The following is a 20,854-nucleotide window of genomic DNA, read 5'->3' as shown; positions in this document are numbered from 1 at the left end:
TGGGACGGAGGTGGTCGCTCTGGCGCTGCATTGGGCTGGGGACTGCAGAGATGGCTGCTGACCAATTGCCATCCAGGGTCAGGGCGGCCACAGGGTCAGTGGTGGTCCCGGAGGGGAGGCGGTTGCAGGCGGGGCGGGGTCTCCCGGGAGGATGGAACCTTGAGATGGGCGCCCACGAGCGGTAGACGTCACAAGCGGGCACTATGGGAACCGGAACACTGCTGTCCTTGGTGATCAGTGAGCAGTTGGAGCAGGACGACGACGCTGCGGCAGCTGCGGACCAGAGCGATACTCGTGATACTCAGGATACTCACGGGTTAACTTGACTTTTCCTTCTTGGTTTTCGGGTCTTCACAATCGTCTTTCCCACTGGGATCTTTTTGTAAGTGTCATGACATTTCCTGAAATTTCATGCTGATGAGTACCTAGGTAAGGAAACTAATAAGTGCTGTTCCCGTTGTACTTTTTCTTTACCCACTTCACCTCATCTATCTAGGTCTAGGTCTTGGTTGATGACTACTTTGGGGAGGGGAGGGGGGCCTAAAGGTGCAGGGACACCCTCCTTGCCTTTCTTTCTGAGGGCCCCCTCTGTTGCATCTCTATCCTACCTCTTCTCTGTCCTTCCCTTATTACTGTCCCTTCTGTTTCCATTCACCATTTTTCAGCCATGACCTTAGCACACAAAGTTAGGGTGTAAATTGGAATTGATAAGCTGGGAGATCCCAACTGCTACAAGGAGAGTATGTCCCTGTGAGTATGTGGCCAGGATGCCCCAGGACCCTGTCGGTGATAAAAATCTGGTGTTCCAAAGGTCGCCCCCCTTCTGTGGAAACCAAGTGGACCAGGACTGTCCTTTTCTTTGAGTCAGACAGGTGCTGGTTTATTTCACTTTTTCACTACTGTCCCTGCTTTAGAGACCAAGGATAGGGTTCCACACTGACTCATTTGGATCTTTGACATCCACTGAGTTCTTTGGATCTTTTGGGCGAAGGGAGGAGTGTTGGGTGTTTTGTGAATATTCCAAGACCATTTCTAAACAGCAGGCAGCTTTTTGTTCTATATCAGTTTTGTTCTTTTCCTCTTTGCGTTCACTTCACCTCCTTATTGAGTTTGGATGTAGGGGTCTCCCTCTTCATGAAAAAGAATTCAAAATTAGATATGAAGGTGAGTATTTAGGATGAGTAAATAAATCACAGCACATTATACATGCATACATGTGTGTCTTTGAAATTTAGATCCTCCCCCCCCCAGTGTGTTCTTTAAGCAGTTTGCCAGAAATGCCTACTTAGAAATGCTACCTTATTGTAAGAACTGTGCAAGTGGGGAACAGTGACACTTAAGCCTCATTAGGTTGACAATACCTATAGCTCTGGTCTCATGATTTTGATAAAACCTTTCAAACTGAATTGGAAGAAAGCCCAATGGGCCCAGGTAGAAAAGTTTCACCCCCCAAGTTGGCAGGATATTGAAGTTTGGCTGAGTTGAAGAATCACTGTTCAGTGAATGTAGGGTAACACCAGCCCACTCCACCCTCCCGAAAATAGAACAACCAAGTACAATATCATGTGGTATATGTTTTTGTCATTTTACCCTTCTTACATACTAACATTTCTGTTGTTAGGACCCTGCTCCCTTGGAACATTTCAGCAATCATTAATGGCAAAAGCAGCTACCACCCATAAGTTCAGAAAATGGAGATTTCCTGAAAGACGTAGATACCGTGAATGCATTGTCATATTTTGAGGTTTTAAATGCGAAGAGGTAAGATCTTTTTGGAATCATAATTTTTTTCTTTTGCTATATACATTTTGTTATGATTTTACTTATTTGGAGATTTGTTGTCTGTACACCTGGGAACTAAATTCAGGGTCTTGCACATGCCATATTTTTAGAGAGACAGAAAGGAGAGAGAGAGAGAGAGAGAGAGAGAGAGAGAGAGAGAGAGAGAATTTTTTTAATATTTATTTTTCAGTTTTCGGTGGACACAATATCTTTTTTTTTTTAATTTTTTTATTGTTGGCTGTTCAAAACATTACATAGTTCTTGATATATCATATTTCACAATTTGATTCAAGTGGGTTATGAGCTCCCATTTTTACCCCATATACAGATTGCAGAATCACATCAGTTACACATCCATTGATTTACATATTGCCATACTAGTGTCTGTTGTATTCTGCTGCCTTTCCTATACTCTACTATCCCCCCTCCCCTCCCCTCCCCTCCCCTCCCCTCCCCTCCCCTCTTCTCTCTCTGCTCCCTCTACTGACATTCGTTTGTCCCCCTTATATTATTTTTCCCCTTCCCCTCACTTCCTCTTGTATGTACTTTTGTATAACTCTGAGGGTCTCCTTCCATTTCCATGCATTTTCCCTTCTCTCTCCCTTTCCCTCCCACCTCTCATCCCTGTTTAATGTTAATATTCTTCTCATGCTCTTCAACCCTACTCTGTTCTTAGTTACTCTCCTTATATCAAAGAAGACATTTGGCATTTGTTTTTTAGGGATTGGCTAGCTTCACTTAGCATAATCTGCTCTAATGCCATCCATTTCCCTGTAAATTCTATGATTTTGTCATTTTTTAATGCAGAGTAATACTCCATTGTGTATAAATGCCACATTTTTTTTATCCATTCATCCATTGAAGGGCATCTAGGTTGGTTCCACAGTCTAGCTATTGTGAATTGTGCTGCTATGAACATCGATGTAGCAGTGTCCCTGTAGCATGCTCTTTTTAGGTCTCTAGGGAATAGACCGAGAAGGGGAATAGCTGGGTCAAATGGTGGCTCCATTCCCAGCTTTCCAAGAAATCTCCATACTGCTTTCCAAATTGGCTGCACCAATTTGCAGTCCCACCAGCAATGTACAAGTGTACCCTTTTCCCCACATCCTCGCCAGCACTTGTTGTTTGACTTCATAATGGCTGCCAATCTAACTGGAGTGAGATGGTATCTTAGGGTGGTTTTGATTTGCATTTCTCTGACTGCTAGAGATGGTGAGCATTTTTTCATGTACTTGTTGATTGATTGTATGTCCTCCTCTGAGAAGTGTCTGTTCAGGTCCTTGGCCCATTTGTTGATTGGGTTGTTTGTTCTCTTATTGTTTAATTTTTTGAGTTCTTTGTATACTCTGGATATTAGGGCTCTATCTGAAGTGTGAGGAGTAAAGATTTGTTCCCAGGATGTAGGCTCTCTATTTACCTCTCTTATTGTATCTTTAGCTGAGAAAAAACTTTTTAGTTTGAGTAAGTCCCATTTGTTGATTCTAGTTATTAACTTTTGTGCTATGGGTGTCCTATTGAGGAATTTGGAGCCCGACCCCACAGTATGTAGATCGTAGCCAACTTTTTCTTCTATCAGACGGCGTGTCTCTGATTTGATATCAAGCTCCTTGATCCATTTTGAATTCACTTTTGTGCATGGCGAGAGAAAGGGATTCAGTTTCATTTTGTTGCGTATGGATTTCCAGTTTTCCCAGCACCATTTGTTGAAGATGCTATCCTTCCTCCATTGCATGCTTTTAGCCCCTTTATCAAATATAAGGTAGTTGTAGTTTTGTGGATTGGTTTCTCTGCCCTCTATTCTGTACCATTGGTCCACCCGCCTGTTTTGGTACCAGTACCATGCTGTTTTTGTTACTATTGCTCTGTAGTATAGTTTGAAGTCTGGTATCGCTATACCGCCTGATTCACACTTCCTGCTTAGCATTGTTTTTGCTATTCTGGGTCTTTTGTTTTTCCATATGAATTTCATGATTGCTTTCTCTATTTCTACAAGAAATGCCGTTAGGATTTTGATTGGCATTGCATTAAACCTATAGAGAACTTTTGGTAATATCGCCATTTTGATGATGTTAGTTCTGCCTATCCATGAACAGGGTATATTTTTCCATCTTCTAAGATTTTCTTCTATTTCTCTCTTTAGGGTTCTGTAGTTTTCATTGTATAAGTCTTTCACCTCTTTTGTTAGGTTGATTCCCAAGTATTTTATTTTTTTTGAAGATATTGTGAATGGAGTGGTTGTCCTCATTTCCATTTCAGAGGATTTGTCACTGATATACAGGAATGCCTTTGATTTATGCGTGTTGATTTTATATCCTGCCACTTTGCTGAATTCATTTATTAGCTCTAATAGTTTCTTTGTAGACCCTTTTGGGTCTGGTAGGTATAGAATCATGTCATCTGCAAATAGTGATAATTTAAGTTCTTCTTTTCCTATTTTGATGCCTTTAATTTCTTTCGTCTGTCTAATTGCTCTGGCCAGTGTTTCGAGAACTATATTGAACAGAAGTGGTGAGAGAGGGCATCCCTGTCTTGTTCCAGATTTTAGAGGGAATGCCTTCAATTTTTCTCCATTCAGAATGATGCTAGCCTGAGGCTTGGCATAGATTGCTTTTACAATATTGAGGTATGTTCCTGTTATCCCTAGTTTTTCCAGAGTTTTGAACATAAAGGGATGCTGTACTTTGTCAAATGCTTTTTCCGCATCTATCGAGATGATCATATGATTCTTATTTTTAAGTCTATTGATGTGGTGAATAACATTTATTGATTTCCGTATATTGAACCAGCCTTGCATCCCAGGGATGAATCCTACTTGATCATGGTGCACAATTTTTTTGATAAGTTTTTGTATCCGAGTGGCCAGAATTTTATTGAGGATTTTTGCATCTAGGTTCATTAGAGATATTGGTCTGTAGTTTTCTTTCTTTGAAGTGTCTTTGTCTGGTTTAGGTATCAGGGTGATGTTGGCCTCGTAGAATGAATTTGGAAGTTCTCCCTCTTTTTCTATTTCCCGAAGTAGCTTGAAAAGTATTGGTATTAGTTCCTCTTTAAAGGTTTTGTAAAACTCTGTTGTATACCCATCCGGTCCTGGGCTTTTCTTAGTTGGTAGTCTTTTGATGGTTTCTTCTATTTCCTCAATTGATATTGGTCTGTTTAGGTTGTCTATATCCTCCTGACTCAATCTGGGCAGATCATATGACTTAAGAAATTTATCGATGCCTTCACTATCTTCTAATTTATTGGAGTATAAGGATTCAAAATAATTTTTGATTATCTTCTGTATTTCTGAAGTGTCTGTTGTGATATTGCCTCTTTCATCCCGTATGTTAGTAATTTGAGTTCTCTCTCTTCTTCTCATCGCTAGCATGGCTAAGGGTCTGTCAATTTTGTTTATTTTTTCAAAGAACCAACTTTTAGTTTTGTCAATTTTTTCAATTGTTTCTTTTGTTTCGATTTCATTAATTTCAGCTCTGATTTTAATTATCTCTTGCCTTCTACTTCTTTTGCTGTTGTTTTGCTCTTCTTTTTCTAGGATTTTGAGATGAAGTATGAGATCATTTATTTGTTGGTTTTTTCTTTTTTTAAGGAATGAACTCCAAGCAATGAATTTTCCTCTTAGAACTGCTTTCAATGTGTCCCATAGATTCTGATATGTTGTGTCTGTGTTTTCATTAATCTCTAAGAATTTTTTAATTTCTTCCTTGATGTCTTCTATAACCCATTGATCATTCAGTAACCTATTGTTCATTCTCCAAGTGATGTATTCTTTTCCCTTCCTTCTTTTATCATTGATTTTCAGTTCCATTCCATTATGATCAGATAGGATGCATGGTATTATCTCTACTCCTTTATATCGTCTAAGAGTTTCCCTGTGACATAATATATGATCTATTTTTGAGAAGGATCCATGTGCTGCTGAGAAAAAAGTGTAACTGCTTGATGTTGGGTGGTATATTCTATATATGTCAATTAAGTCTAGGTTATTAATTGTGTTATTGAGTTCTATAGTTTCCTTATTCAACTTTTGTTTGGAAGATCTGTCCAGTGGTGATAGAGGTGTGTTGAAGTCTCCCATGATTATTGTATGGTGGTCTATTAGACTCTTGAACTTGAGAAGAGTTTGTTTGATGAACATAGCTGCACCATTGTTTGGGGCATATATATTTATGATTGTTATGTCTTGTTGGTGTATGGTTCCCTTGAGCAGTATGTAGTGTCCCTCTTTATCCCTTTTGATTAACTTTGGCTTGAAATCTATTTTATTTGATATGAGTATGGACACTCCTGCTTGTTTCCGAAGTCCATGTGAGTGATATGATTTTTCCCAACCTTTCACCTTCAGCCTATGTATGTCTTTTCCTATCAAATGCGTCTCCTGTAGGCAGCATATTGTTGGGTCTTGTTTTGTGATCCATTCTACTAGCCTGTGTCTCTTGATTGGTGAGTTTAAGCCATTAACATTTAGGGTTATTATTGAGATATGGGTTGTTCTTCCAGCCATATTTGTTTATTTATGTTACTAAACATGGTTTGTTTTCCTCTTTGATTATTTTCCCCCCTTTAGTGTCCTACCTCCCACTGTTGGTTTTCATTGTTATTTTCCATTTCCTCTTCCTGTAATGTTTTGCCGAGGATGTTTTGAAGAGATGGTTTTCTAGCTGCAAATTCTTTTAACTTTTGTTTATCGTGGAAGGTTTTAATTTCATCTTCCATCCTGAAGCTTAATTTCGCTGGAAACACAATTCTTGGTTGGAACCCATTTTCTTTCAGTGTTTGAAATATGTTATTCCAGGATCTTCTAGCTTTCAGAGTCTATGTTGAAAGATCAGCTGTTATCCTGATTGGCTTACCCCTAAATGTGATCTGCTTCCTTTCTCTTGTAGCTTTTAAAATTCTCTCCTTATTCTGTATGTTGGGCATCTTCATTATAATGTGTCTAGGTGTGGGTCTCTTATGATTTTGTACATTCGGCGTCCTGTAGGCTTCTAGGGTTTGGGGTTCTGTCTCATTCTTCAAGTCTGGGAAGTTTTCTCGTATTATTTCATTGAATAGATTGCTCATTCCTTTGGTTTGAAACTCTGTCCCTTCCTGTATCCCAATGACTCTTAAATTTGGTCTCTTGATGTTATCCCATATTTCTTGGATGTTCTGCTCATGGTTTCTTAACACTCTTGCTGAGCTGTCTATGTTCTTTTCAAGTTGAAATACTTTATCTTCATTGTCTGATGTTCTGTCTTCTAAGTGTTCTACTCTGCTGGTAGTATTCTCAATTGAGTTTTTAAGTTGGCTTATTGCTTCCTGCATTTCTAGGATTTCTGTTTGTTTGTTTTTTATAACCTCTATTTCCCTGTATAGTTGATCTTTTGCTTCTTGGATTTGTTTATGTAATTCATTGTTGAAGTGATCTTTCATTGTCTGATTTTGCTGTCTGATGTCTTCCTTGAGACTCCAGATCATCTGAAGCATGTATATCCTGAATTCTTTATCTGACATTCCATCTGCTGCAGCTATTACCTCTTCTAACGTTGAGTTGACCTGCAATGCTTGTGGTCCTTTCTTTCCTTGTCTCTTCATACTGTTCGCGTTCCTTTCTACTTGGTGAAACTGTTGTGCTATTGAATTTTCCCCCTATATATTTATATTGGTCTTGTATAGTTGCAAAGTCTCCCTCGCAGGCGCGGGCGGTGGCTCTGTCCCTCTGCGGGCCGCTAGGCTTGTTCTGTCGGTGGTCACAGTTCTGTCTACTTTGCAGGCGCAGGCAGCGGCACTGCCCCTCTGCAGGCCTCTGGGGCTGTACTGCCAGTGGGTCGCAGGTCCGCCTAACTTGCAGGCGTGGGGGGGGCGGCTCTACCCTTCCTCAGGCCACTGGGCCTGTTCTGTCTCTCGGTTGCAGGTCTGGCCTGTTCTGATGGTGGTCACAGTTCCGTCTACCTTGCAGGCGTGGGGGGGAGGGGGCGGCTCTGCCTCTCAGCAGGCCGCTGCTCCTCTTCTGCCGGTGGGTTGCAGGCCCGCCTACCTTGCAGGAGTGATTGGAAGCTCTGCCACTCCGCGGGCCACTGGGCCTTTTCTGTCGGTGGTCACAGTTCCGCCTACCTGACAGGCGCGGGGGGTGGGGGGCGGCTCTGCCCCTCAGCAGGCCGCTGGTCCTGTTCTGTGGGTGGTCGCAGTTCCCTCTACCTTGCCGGCACAGGGGGAGGGGGCGGCTCTGCCTCTCAGCAGTCCGCTGCTCCTCTTCTGCCGGTGGGTCGCAGGCCCGCCTACCTTGCAGGAGTGATTGGAAGCTCTGTCCCACCGCGGGCCACTGGGCCTTTTCTGTCGGTGGTCACCTGGCAGGCGCGGGGGGTGGGGGGTGGCTCTGCCCCTCAGCAGGCCGCTGGGCCTGCTCTGTGCATGGTCACAGTTCCCTCTACCTTGCCGGTGCAGGGGGAGGGGGCGGCTCTGCCTCTCAGCAGGCCGCTGCTCCTCTTCTGCCGGTGGGTCGCAGGCCCGCCTACCCTGCAGGAGTGATTGGAAGCTCTGTCCCGCCGCGGGCCACTGGGCCTTTTCTGTCCATGGTCACAGTTCCCCTACCTGGCAGGCGCGGGGGGTGGGGGGCAGCTCTGCCCCTCAGCAGGCTGCTGGGCCTGCTCTGTGCGTGGTCACAGTTCCCTCTACCTTGCCGGTGCCCACAATATCTTTTTTTAAATTTTATTTTTATGTAGTGCTGAGGATCGAACCCAGCGCCCTGGGCACACCAGGCAAGCACATTACTGCTTGAGCCACATCCCCAGCCCATCTACCCTTTCTTAAAATTGTGTTTTGAAATGGGTTCTTGCTAGATTGGTCTGGCCTTCAACTTGTGAAATTCCTGTTTCAACTCTCAAGTAGCTGAAATCATGGGCATATGCCATCACACCTGGCTTGACAATACATTTTTAATAAAGTCCCACAGTTTATTTCTATAGTTTTCTACTTTGTTTTGCTGTTAAATGTAATTCACAAACCACAAGTAGTACTTTTTTTACTTATTTTTGTCATTATTAGTCTGCCTGTAATTTTCTTAGTTGTGAATAATTTTAAGGTGAGTCAATCAGTTTTCAAATATCATTTTCTTATAGTGTCTTCTTGTCTGCCATAAAAAATGCATGGCAAACTTAACCATCGTTTGCGGACATCGGAAACTTCCGGGGAAAATGCACTTATTTGGAGAAGAGTTGTCCTGTGTTGCCAAAAAGGAGCCAGATGGCATTCCTTTCATAATCAAAATGTGTACTTTAGAAATTGAAAAGACTGCCTTGTGTTTACAAGTATATTGTTTACTCTTAAAACTCTAAAAACATAAATGCCTTTGTGATTTGTTTTAATGAAAAAGAGACTTTAAGAAAATCAGCACTCTCCATTTGTAATAACTAAATTTATTCACATTTATTTGGAAAAGGTTAATTTATTTAACTTCAACTTGTATTTTTTAAATACTAATAAAAATTGAAGTAGATACATCAACTCTGTCTACATGTCTGCATTTAGCCCTTTGTACTAAAGTAAAATATTGCATTCTGTTTTTCTTTTCTCTTCAAGGGAATTTATCGAGTCAGTGGCAACAAGGCAAAAATCGCAATACTGTGTCAAGCTCTGGAAAACGGAAGGCATTTAGTAGATCTGTCCGAATTTTCTTCACACGACATCTGTGAAGTGTTAAAATTTTATCTTCAACAGGTTAAAGTTTTATTCTAAACCTACCATCAAATGCAATATTTTATAATGATGTATTTTGATGTGGATATATTTCCATCCAGTATTCTGGCCACTCCATGAGCTGCGTCAGTTGTGAGGGCTTTAGTTCTTGGAACTTTTCTTGATTTCTATTGCCATTCTCCCACCCACCGTCTGTCTTTGTAATTTGCACTTGAAGCTCTTGTTTGGAGATGTGTGTGTGTGTGTGCACATACACAAACACACATATAAATATTTATAAATTTGTTATTTGTACTTGTGGGGATCAAAAATTCAGGGTCTTGCACTTGCTTGGCAAGCATACTTGTTCTCCAGTTCCCTTACCTTTTCTTTGTTGTTCTTTTTTCTTCAAAAACTTTCTAAGACAGTTCCTTGTCTTTCTCTTCTTGAATAAGTAAATTACTCCATTTGTGAGATCATGTGTTAATATTCAAGAAGTCTGATTTTCTATTCTTTTGATAACATTTTTTAAATGATTATATGATGCTCTTTTATTGTGGATATTCATAGATTTTTCTCATTAAGGGTTCTTTTCTCTATTTGGCCTCTAACCTCTGTAGAAATACAATGTGACCCTCATATATAACATTAAATTTTCTATAGCAACATAAAAATTAAAAATAAAGTGGAGTGAATTTTAATATATCATTGAACATTTTGAATATCTAGTTTTTCAAATTATGAGGTATTTTGTTTATTTATTTATTTGTGTTGCAGCTCTTCTTCTTTGAAATCTGGTATCTATTTTTCATTTAGTGCACACCTCAGTTTAGATCAGCTGCATTTCCAGTGCTCTCTCACCATATCTGACTAGTTGACAGCATAGTGACAGCATCATTTTACACTTTCAATTTGTTCTTTTTCTACCCATTTTGATTTTTGTCTTTCATGGTGCCTAGATATATTAGAGTTTGGACTTGAAATCACTTTGGAAGCACTTGAACACATCAAGGCTTTTTAAAAACTTTGAACTTTACTATAAAGTGGTCTAGATGGACTGTTTGGTATATGCCTAACTACATGTCTCTAGTTCCCTGTTCTGGCACTGGTGCGATCTTCCTGGGAAGGCATTTTTTTTAATTGTAGGTGGACACAGTACTTGTAATTTATTTATTTATTTTTATGTGGTGCTGAGGATCAAACCTAGTGCCTCACACATGCCAGATGAGTGCACTACCGTGAGCCACAACCCTAGTCCCCTAGGAAAGGTTTTTTCTCCTTGCCTAGAGATACAGTACCAATACTGTGGGAGCCAGGGTTACTAAGACTGTAGGATCTGTGCTTTCAGTGTGTATATAGCCAACATATCCCCATTGGAAGACAGTTACCTCTCTGTTCCTTATGTTTGGCAATGCCTCAATTCAGAGAGCCTCTGTATCCCATTGCCCAGAGAAAAAATTTCCAGAGCTTTAGGAAGGAGATTGCCCTAGTACATGGAGTGGAGACAGGATTCTATAGAGATCTAAGCTTTCTCAGCTGGCCCACCTGCAACCTAACCCAAGATCAGAGGACCTGGTAATGATTGTCCATGTCCCTTTAGGATTCTGAAAAACATGTTGAGTGACAAAGGGTCAGTTCTCTTGGAAATGCTGCATCAGGACTTATTCATCTGCTCTTCTACTTGTGAATTGTTGCTTTTGGTTTTCTCTATTTTCCTAGTCCTTATGAGCCTACTGTATTTTAGTGGAATTGCAGGAGGGAAAGAAATTAAGTATACATTGCTTGATCTACAAAGTTAGCCCAGGAAAGCATTGATAACCCTTTAATCACATTCTACAGACCCTTCAACTGAGAAATGGAGGTGGATACCTTTGAATGACTGGAAGTCTCATAATGTGTCATCCTTAATCTTGTTTAGTCAGTTAGGGAGAGGAGATGAATTGGGTCCAATACAATAAACTTGCATTCTGTTGAGGAATTCTGTATGTCTAAGACTTTCATTTGGGAAAGTGTGCTCAATTCTTGCAATAGTGTTAGAGAGTAGCCTTTATCTGACTCATTGACCTAAAGCTCCAAGAGGTGAAGTGACTTGCTTCAGATCCCAGAGTGGTGAATATAGAAACTGATCACAGGGCAACACCTTAACTTCCCACAGATATTATAGGACATCAGGTAGCTAACAGTTCACTGAATTTTCTATTGTAGATCAGTAGAAACATTGAAATTCATTATGGCAGTGGATATTTGTTGTAAAAACTTCTTTTTTTGATCTATTCATGGCAAATCAGCCTGTTTTAAAGTTTCATGAGATGTTGACAGTATGTTTTTCTAGGTCATATTATCTTGTGCTAATCTTCATTCTTGCCCAAGTAAAATCTGTGCTCTTTAGCACTTTGATATTTTTACCCCTTACTCATAAAATCCATGGGTTTCTGATTCATTTTATAGATTTTGTTCACTATTCTATGTTTGTTCCAGTAAAACAGCTGAAGATTATGCTATTTGGGGGGCAGATGTGAATATAATGTGTTTAGGATAGAGATGAAGAGTTTTAAAATCCCATAATGAAGCTTAAAGCTTAAACTTCATTTAAAGTTTAGAATTTCACTCATTATCTATTAATTTGTTATTAACATAAATATGATTTATAGTCAAGATTTTGATTTGCTTTCTAAGTCACTTCTCTACCAAACATATATATTTTAATTTAAGAGCAGGGATGAAGCTCAGTACTAGAGTGCTTGCATAGCATGCTTGAGGTCCTAGGTTCAATCTCCAGTACTGAAAAAGATATCAATAAATACAGATTGACTTTAGATTTTGTTAATCTAAAGGGACATGCTAAATTAATTGAGTAACTCTCACTTATAGTTGACTTTAACAAAGAAAACAGGCAGAAGATTTTTTCAAAATATTTATTTTTTGGTTGTAGTGGGATGCAATACCTTTATTTTATTTATTAATTTTTATGTGGTGCTGAGTATCAAACCCAGGTCCCTGCATGTGCTAGGCAAACACTCTACCTCTGAGCCACAACCTCAGCCCAAAGGTATTTTTAATATAATTTTGTTTCTTTAGCTACCAGAACCATTGGTTTTATTCCAATGGTACCAGGAATTTATGGAGCTTGCAAATATCATCCAACATATTAACCAAGAACAGGACACCAAAAGGGACAACTCTGAAGACAACACATCTCCAAATATGTGTATGGAAATCAACCAAATTCTTCTCAAAACCAAGGATCTTCTAAGACAATTGCCACCGTCCAATTTTAACACTCTACATTACCTTATCATCCATCTTAGGAGGTAAGAATTTTCATACCATCTTAGCCATTTTTAATTGAACAGAGCAATAGTATTCAGTACATTTATATTGTTGTGTTACGATTTTCAAAATGATTTTTAGGATGTTCTTATTATGTGTTGGGAGAGGGATACATTGAATATATGTTCATGCAGCAAACATGGTTCCCTCAGATGCTTCCTGTGTGCCAGGCTCTGGCTGGTGAAACTAGGATGGAAACATAGGTTTTCTGCTATTTGTGGGCTTATGCTCTTGGGGTACAGATCTGTATATAACCACAGTTCACCATCATGCTTTTTCTAGTAGCTGTGCACAGCTTGTAGGCATGCAGAGGAAGTTTTGGGGGTAGGGATAGAGCAGAAGAGGCAAATGCCCTTGAGTTCAACTTTAAGAACTGCGTGATGATTTGGTAGAGAATGTGCAGAAGAGCATACGAGGCAGAGAGAAACAGACATGGAGACACAAGAAAGCATTTTGCATTTGGAAAATCTGATTTCATTAGGCTACAATATAGCAAGCAGTAGCAGGAACTGTGCTACCCTTCCTAGAGACTTGATAAAAAATCTTACGTACCTGGCAGATGAGTTGACCATGTTGTTTCTATACCCACTAAAGAACTTGGAATCAGGAATTTCACATATTCAGATTTGCCTGCTAGACCTTTCTGACAGCAATTAAGATCTCCTTTTTTAAATTTTTTTTAATTTATTTTTTGTGGCTGGAATTGTGGCTCAGCAGTAGAGCATGTGCAAGGCCCTGGGTTCGAACCGCAGCCCCACATACAAATAAATAAATAAAATAAAAATTTTAAAAAATTTATTAGTTCAAATCTGTTATAAATGACAGCAGAATGCTTTTCAATCCATTGTACACAAATGGAGCACAAATTTTCATTTCTCTCTACATGATGTAGAGTCATACCACATGTGCCGTCATACATGAACTTAGGGTAATGATGTTCATCTCATTCCACCATCTTTCCTACCCCATACCCCTCCTCTTCCTTCCCTCTCTTGAGCCCAATCAATGTTCCTCCATCCCCAGAGACCCAATTATGTATCAACATTCATTTATCAGAGAGAATTTGAGCCTTTGATTTTGGGGGATTGGCTTAATTCATGATATTCACCAACTCCATTCATTTACCTGTAAATGCCATTATTTTATTCTCTTATAATGCTAATAGTCCATTGTGTATATATACCACAGTTTTTTTTAACTATTCATATCTTGAAGGGCTTCAAATTATTCCATGAAATAGAAAAGGAGGAATCCCTTCCAAACTCATTCTGTGAAGCTAGTATGACCCTGATACCCAAACCAGCCAGAGACACATCAAGGAAAGAAAATTTGAGACCCATATCCCCGATGAACATAGATGCAAAAATTCTCAATAAAATTCTGGCAAATAACATACAATAACATATGAAAAAAAAATGCTCCATGATCAAGTTGTGTACTCCAGGGATGCAAGGTTGGTTCGACATACAGAAATCAATAAATGTAATTCATCACATCAATAAACTTAAAGAGAAGAATCCTATGATTACATCAATTGATGCAGAGAAAGCATTTGACAAAATACAGTACCTTTTCATGTTCAAAACATTAGAAAAACTAGGGGTAGTAGGAATGTACCTCAACATAGTAAAAGCTCTCTCTGCTAAACCTAAGGCTAACATCATTCTAAATGAATAAAAATTGGAAGCATTCCATCTAAAAATTGTTCAACATAATCCTTGCCACTCGAGCCAGAGCAATTAGATGAAAGAAATTCAAGGGAATACAAATAGGAAAAGAAGAACTCAAATTATCATTCTTTGCCAACGACATAATTTTACACTTGGAGGATCCAAAAAACTCCACCAGAAAACTTCTAGAATAATAAATGAATTTGGCAAAGTAGCAGGATACAAAATTAATACCCATAAATCAAATGCATTTCTATACATCAGTGATGAATCCTCTGAAAGACAAATAGCAAAACTACCCCATTCACTATATATATATATATATATATATATATATATATATATATAGTGAATATATATTATATATCATATATATTATATGATAATATATATTATATATGATAATATATATTATATAATATATATATTATATATCATTATATATATATGATATATATTATATATCACAGCTTTTTCACCCATAGATGAATCTAGTATCATCCTGATAGCTAAACCAGGCAGAGACAGATTTCCTTAGATAGTCATAGAAATAACAAGCTGAGAGTGTTTGAAGTAAAACCAGAACATTGATAGTGGCAATAGAACAGAGAGATGTTCAGGAGAGAGAATCATTTAGGCTAGAAAACTAGTGGTGGGCAGCTGGGAGTGTGGCTAGTGATAGAACACTTGCCTAGCACATGGGAGACACTGGGTTTGATAGTCAGCACTGCATAAAAATAAATAAATAAAATAAAGGTATTGTGTCCATCTCTACGTAAAAATTATTTTTTTAAAAAAAGAAAACTAACTGGGCAGTGAGAGAGAAATTGACAGTGATGTTTCTGATTCCAGTATAAGAAACGGGGAATATATCCCACATACAAAGACGGAGCAATTTTTAGAGGTGTTTTTCTTCCTTCTGCTACTGAGTTCAGTAGTTCCTTCTACTTACATGCATTTTATCCTAAAATAGTACTCTGAAACTCAGTTTGGTGTGTGGTAAGTATCATAATGGAACAAAGGATTCTTTCCCTAGACCCACCAAACTTGACCCTTGAAAAACGTTTTGTAGTCTTCTATAGCCCGAGTTTTCTCCACCCTTCTCAAGTCATAGTAAACTACCATTAAGGACATCTATTAGGCAAATCTCATACACTTTATGTGTTCTTCTTTTCAGGGTTGTAGACCATTCTGAAGAAAACCTGATGAACTCAAAAAACTTGGGGGTGGTATTTGGACCCTGTCTGATGAGGCCCAGGCCTACAACCACTCCTGGTACCATCTCCTCCTCTCTTGTTGCATATGCCAATCAGGCCCTGTTAGTAGAGTTCCTCATTACCAATGCACAGATGATCTTCGATGGGTCCCTAGAGCCACAAAATGCTTCATCTAGTACTGATGTTGTTACACCTTGGGTGGATAAAAGCCCTCCTTCCAAACCCGTAATATCAACAGAACATTCCACAAAGTCCCAATATTTTTCTACAAAGCAAGTGAGTTTTGACCATTACAGAATTGGATTAAATATGTGATGTTTATGTTAACAAGTTAATAGTCTTTGAACAGTTTGTTTTTGAGATGTGTTTTGCTTTTAGTTTAAAACTTTTCTTGTATCAATAGGATATCCACACTGCAGGTATTGAAATTGAAAATTTTGAATTGGCTATATCATTTGAGGAATCAGAATGCAAGCAAAATGCATTGGAAAAATGGGATGCATGCCTCATTGGTGAGTGGTCATGTAACATATATCTTTGCATATTTCAAACCTTGCCAAGAAGTCATGATTAAAAACCAAGGTGAGGGATGGGCTTGTAGCTCAGTGGTAAAATGCTTGCCTTGGCATGTGTGAGGCCATGAGTTGGATCCTCAGTACCATGTAAAACAAATAAATAAAGATAAAATATTGTGTCCATCTACAATACTCATCCTTTAAAAAAAAACAAGGTGTATTAAGTCGAGGTAAGTTCAAACTTCAAGGTTTTATTAGTTAACTTTTCTAGCCACTGAGAAAGTTTAATGAATGTCATTTAAATGAATATCATGCTTTGTTTCTTTCTTGTAAAAAGATATCTTGAAATTCATAAATTATTTTTGTTCTCTTTCTGAGATTTGTTTTCACCTTTACTTCTTTTTCATCAATTAAAGTCAAAACAGAAAAAAGCTGGACTCCTGAAACTCAAAAAAAATAGACTCCTAAAGTTTTTTGATGTCCCTTTACCTGTGGCCTAACTTTAGCACATTAAGCACACATGTCTTCCATTTTCTTGGCTCCAGTCTTTTTGTTCACTGTTTTTTGATTGCTTTATTTCAGTGAATGGTTTCTGGTAAGAGGGTTGAAAACCTTTCATTTGTTACTGCTTTAGTAGAGCTAAATCCGAATTTTTCAATATATAGCCATAAATGTTAAATTTGATATATAAAATTAATGAAATATCAATTAGTGTAGCCTGAGAAAGTCTGACAACAAAGACAGTCCATTACCTCTCTGCAAAGAAAAGCACTGGACTCACTGATTCCATTTATATGATTTGATCTTATTAGCACTTCTGTGCTATGAACCTTGGCCTCCTTTAAGCCATAGCTAACAGTCTGAGGAAGGTAAATAATGCCAAGGGTCATGTCCCTAAATTATCGTGGATTCAGGGTTTGAACCTCATCCTCTCTCATTCATAAATGTAACCTGGTTTCACTGTCCAATGAAATTGGATTCCCAGGTAGCTATAGTAATAACAATAAATAATTTTAAAATATTTGAAATTTTCATTACATACCAGGTAATTCTGTGCCTTTTCTTTAGAAGATCATTAACACCACATGCCAACATATCTCCACATAGGAGCTTGTCTTGACAGAAGAAGGCAGGTAGGGCTAGTGCACTAGGCTTGCCCAGGGCAGAAATGGAGCTGGAGCTGAGCCAGCACCCAGGCAGCTAGAAGTGGTGCTAGAAGTTTTGCAGGACTGTAAATATGTTCTGGTGTTTACCATCCAACCACAATGGCTCAGCTCCCTTCTATCAATGTGGAGAAGGGTCCAGGAGAGCAAAGCACATGATCACTGCCTGGGAACCAGGGAAGAGAGGCCAGCAGCCTCAGGTGAAGAAGGAGGTCAGATGAGATGATGACCTGCAAATGATGCTGGTGGGCACCTGTCTGCAAACCACTGCCCAAGGATGTGGGAGAAGGACCAGGTGGCAGGGATGAGAACTGTGAGCTATGAACAGGGCTGTTGGAAAGCCATCAGACCAGTGGCAAGGCACACAGTTGTCTGATGTTTCTCAGCAGGGAGACGAGGATCATGGCCAGATGGCTGCACCTTTCTAGCAACAGAAGCGTCTGGGGTACATGCAGCAAAGACAGAGTGGGAGATGCTAGGGTTCTAGGTGAGAAAATAGGGACCTTGGGACCAGATGAGAGGAGAAAGAGAAGGAGGTAAATCTGGAGTCTCCAGGACCAGTAGCACAATGGCAATTTTGACAGCTCTTCAACCTTCCTTTGTCCAGAGGATGTTACCATGTATTAGTGGATCAGCTGGGAGAGCATCCAAGTCCTCTTTGGTGTGTTGCCCTCAGTATGGACAGAATGTAGCTGGAAAGCAGATTAAGTGACAGGCAAAGTCCTTGGGATTCAGGACATGGCGTTTGTTGGTGTACAGAATAGTGTTATGGTTCTGGAGTTACCATTGTCTGCCTGTTGAAATCAGGAAAGTCTTAACACAGAAAATATTCATTCATAGGTAGTAAAACAAGTTACTACAGGAAGTGTTGTTTTTTATTTTATTTGCTTTGTGACTATTTGTTTTATTAAGATAAATTTTAAAAAGTAATGCTTTAATTAAAAATTTGCCTTTAATATTGTATGGATTTTTAATTCCTCTGCATAGATGACTGAGAAAATAATGTTGGAAAAAATATGTAAGACTCTGTTGTTTGAGAGAATGACCATTCATAAATAAGCACACTTCCTTATTAACCAAGCTTCATGAAGTTAAAAAAAAATCTCTTTCAGATCACAAAGAACTTGAATCATCATCACAAAAGATGGACAATATGTGTAAAACCATGAAACCACTTAGTCTGAAATCTGATGTGACAACAAATGATATACAGAGGCCTATGCCAAGCCCCAAGATCAGATGTTTCTGTTTGCCTGTAGATAGGTTCCATCTTGCAAGCTCCCCTAATGAGAAAAACAGCAGAAATGTGGGAATTGTTGATTCAGACAAGTTTTGCCAGAATCTTACCTTTGAAGGACTTAATAGAAAAGATACCCCTACTAGTTTTGGCTCCCAAATTAATGGTTTTGATCAGCAGATTCCACAAAAAACTCAGGGACAACAATGTGAACCAAAGAACTTAACTGGCACGAGTGCAGTGATTGTGCCAAGTGTACTCCAGGAAAGGGGGACAATGAGCATCAAGGTTAGTGGTGACCATTCTAGCAGTTCCACACAGCCCAACATGCCAGCCAGTTCAGCAAGAGAGGCACCAGTGAGACTGTCCTCTCATTCTCACCGTCTTGCTCCTGCAAGAGCACCCAGAATACTGCAGCCCCATCTCGGGACAACATTTTACAAACCACCTACCCCGACCAGCAAAGTCAGGGGGACTGAGGAGAGACCAGCTTCACCTTCAGCAGCAGTGCCTCCTAGCACAGCTCTTACTCTCCTGAGACATGTGGAGAAATCTGTTCCAGAGGCAGACAGCACATCAGCTTATGCTTTGAAGCCAGCTGCTGAGCCTAAAGAGAACTCTGAGGAGCTCAGCCTACCTGACATGAATCCAATGTGCCAGGGACTCAGGCTAAAACAAATGGAAGAGTTACAAGACCTTGAATTTGAAATGCCACAGTTTGTGTAGTTGTCAAAATTCAGTTTTTCTTTTTCTTGTTTCATTTTTATGCATTTTGTTTATTTAATGAAAGAATATTGTAACAGAACCCCTTTTGTATAGGATTGCCAAAGTCTATATTTTGCCTTTTGGCCTTGTATTGTCTTTGCTAGTCATATAGAATGGTAGTGTTTTAGTCATATAGAATGATAGTGCTTACTTTTATTGTCTTTAAATTCTGTGTGTTTGAAGTTATGCATAAAATGAGTATTATAATTTTAAATTTAAAATAATTTTCTCTATAAATTGATTCATGTAAATGCATCTTTAATGTATAATATTGTTCTCAACAAATAGGGGCAGTAGGAGAAAATGAGCTGTATTTTGGAGCAAACCTTGTGCTGATTCATAAAATGCTTCTGAATGCAAGTGCCTGTGTTGAGAGCCACAGCCTGAGGGGCCCCAGCAAACTTCCAGCTGCCAGCAAACTTCCAGCTGCCGGCTGATGATTGGCTCACAGCAGCCCCAGCAACATCTAGCTGATTGGCTCCTCTGCGGTGATGCTCATTGGACTGTTTCCCTGCCCTTTCAGACCACGGAGCTGCTCATTGGGGGACTTTTTTGGCTCCGCCCACGTGACCCAGCCAATCGGCCTCAAGAGCAGGAGGATTGTGGGAGGTGGGGAGAAGCTTGTGTGAGAGGTGGAGAGAAGCTTGGGTGGGAGAGAGAGGCTTGTGGAAAGCCGGTGGTGGCAGTTGAGGCTCTGAGGGTTTTTCCTGAGAGACTATTTTGTTTGTCGTGTGTGGTTCTAAAAATAAAGTTAGTTTCTTTTGACAAGTGGCTCCTGATTGTGCCCAGCCAGACTGCGGCATTTGGTGGCTCGCACGGGGAGCGACTGAGGGTAAGTGAAACTGCTCGCCCCTGAGGGCAGGGCGAGAGGATGGGTAGCCATTTTAAGATTCCTCTTTTATTTTGCTTCACTTTTGTTTTAAGTTGCCTGTCCCTGGAGATGAGTGAGACGGAAGAAAAACCGCTCACATCTGAGGAAAAACTATTTACGTCTGAGGAACAGATAGGGAGAAAGGACGGATGCACATGTCAGGAGGATAGAAAGGCTATAATGACTTTTTGTTGTTCCCTTTTTATTTCATTCTGTCTCGGTTTTGTTTGGCGTCATCTTGTTGGGTTGTATTATAGTAGAAATACGGGATCAGAAATTAGTAAAAAACAAACTGAAAGAGTGTTAAGTAAATTGTTAGAGGAAGGAGGCATCCCGGTAAAATCAAGAGCAGTCAGGGCATACGTTGATACAATACAAAAATGTAGCCCATGGCTTTTTAAGGAGGAGTTGTTAAATATATCACAATGGAACCATCATGGTGAAGATTTAAAAAGAATAGAAAAGAAAAGCCCAGGGACTCTGCCAGTTGGCACATTGCCATTGTGGACGTTCATATCTTGTTTGCTTAGTCCAAAGCCTTCAGTTCAGACAATGGTAGAGGAAGGAGAAGACATAATGATTCAAGTAAAAGAGAAGGTCTCTCAAGTTAGTCAGACAGAGAAAAAGATTCAAGTAAAAGAGAAGGCCTCT

General features: G+C 39.6%; 1 protein-coding gene across 1 annotated transcript; it reads left to right on the top strand.

Moving 5' to 3' along the window:
* Nucleotides 1-203: 203 nt before the first annotated feature.
* Nucleotides 204-19,293, top strand: LOC124082472 (rho GTPase-activating protein 29-like). Its single transcript, XM_046428876.1, is given in 8 exon segments — nucleotides 204-294; nucleotides 1,622-1,761; nucleotides 8,880-9,068; nucleotides 9,340-9,477; nucleotides 12,514-12,746; nucleotides 15,613-15,928; nucleotides 16,056-16,164; nucleotides 18,422-19,293. Coding segments are annotated over 8 exon segments (2,088 nt in total).
* The last annotated feature ends 1,561 nt before the right edge of the window (nucleotides 19,294-20,854 follow it).

The sequence above is a fragment of the Marmota monax genome, unplaced genomic scaffold, assembly GCF_021218885.2.
Source record: "Marmota monax isolate L192 unplaced genomic scaffold, Marmota_monax_Labrador192_F-V1.1 WCK01_AAM20220418_F8-fsc00145, whole genome shotgun sequence".
In the NCBI taxonomy this organism is placed as follows: Eukaryota; Metazoa; Chordata; class Mammalia; order Rodentia; family Sciuridae; genus Marmota; species Marmota monax.
Note: the sequence above shows the minus strand (reverse complement) of the source record. Positions and strands in the feature narration are given on the sequence as shown.